The 423-nt window shown below is 38.3% G+C and overlaps 1 protein-coding gene across 1 annotated transcript in view; it reads left to right on the forward strand.

Moving 5' to 3' along the window:
* Positions 1 to 206: 206 nt before the first annotated feature.
* LOC115236336 overlaps positions 207 to 423 on the forward strand; it is a 3,168-nt gene continuing 2,951 nt past the window's right edge. Inside the window, exon 1 of the mRNA XM_029808725.1 lies at positions 207 to 368. Coding sequence (XP_029664585.1) covers positions 241 to 368 — 128 coding nt within the window. The 5' untranslated portion in view covers positions 207 to 240. The remainder of the gene's footprint in view (positions 369 to 423) is intronic.

Here is a 423-nt window from a genome sequence, read left to right on the forward strand (position 1 = left end):
CGCTTGAATGGTAAAATTGAATAAGTATCGCGTCGAGAAAGCTGAGGGTGCGTAAAGTAGATGAAGGGGCAAGAGTGGCATACAGACTGTTTCCCCTTCTCCTAAATTTTCAGAGTATTAATTCCCACCACGTCATACTTTTGAAAAATAAGCGTCACATATACTCGGTTAATTTTTATACGATCAGTGTCGCGTCAACTGCTAGTACCAACGGTCCACTGCTCATAACCGAAAGACAAAATGTACTCTCCTGAAGAAAGTACCAGCAACAGTTGCAAACGCATGAATTACTACGTTCCACGAGACGAAATTAAACCGTGCAAGAAACCACGAGATGAAATCAAATCGTACAAGAAACCGTGTAATTTGTAAGTATTACAAATGTTTTATATATATATATTTTTTTTGGTATGGTTTTCCATG

Source organism: Formica exsecta, unplaced genomic scaffold (assembly GCF_003651465.1).
Source record: "Formica exsecta isolate Colony F162 unplaced genomic scaffold, ASM365146v1 scaffold1102, whole genome shotgun sequence".
Taxonomy (NCBI): Eukaryota; Metazoa; Arthropoda; class Insecta; order Hymenoptera; family Formicidae; genus Formica; species Formica exsecta.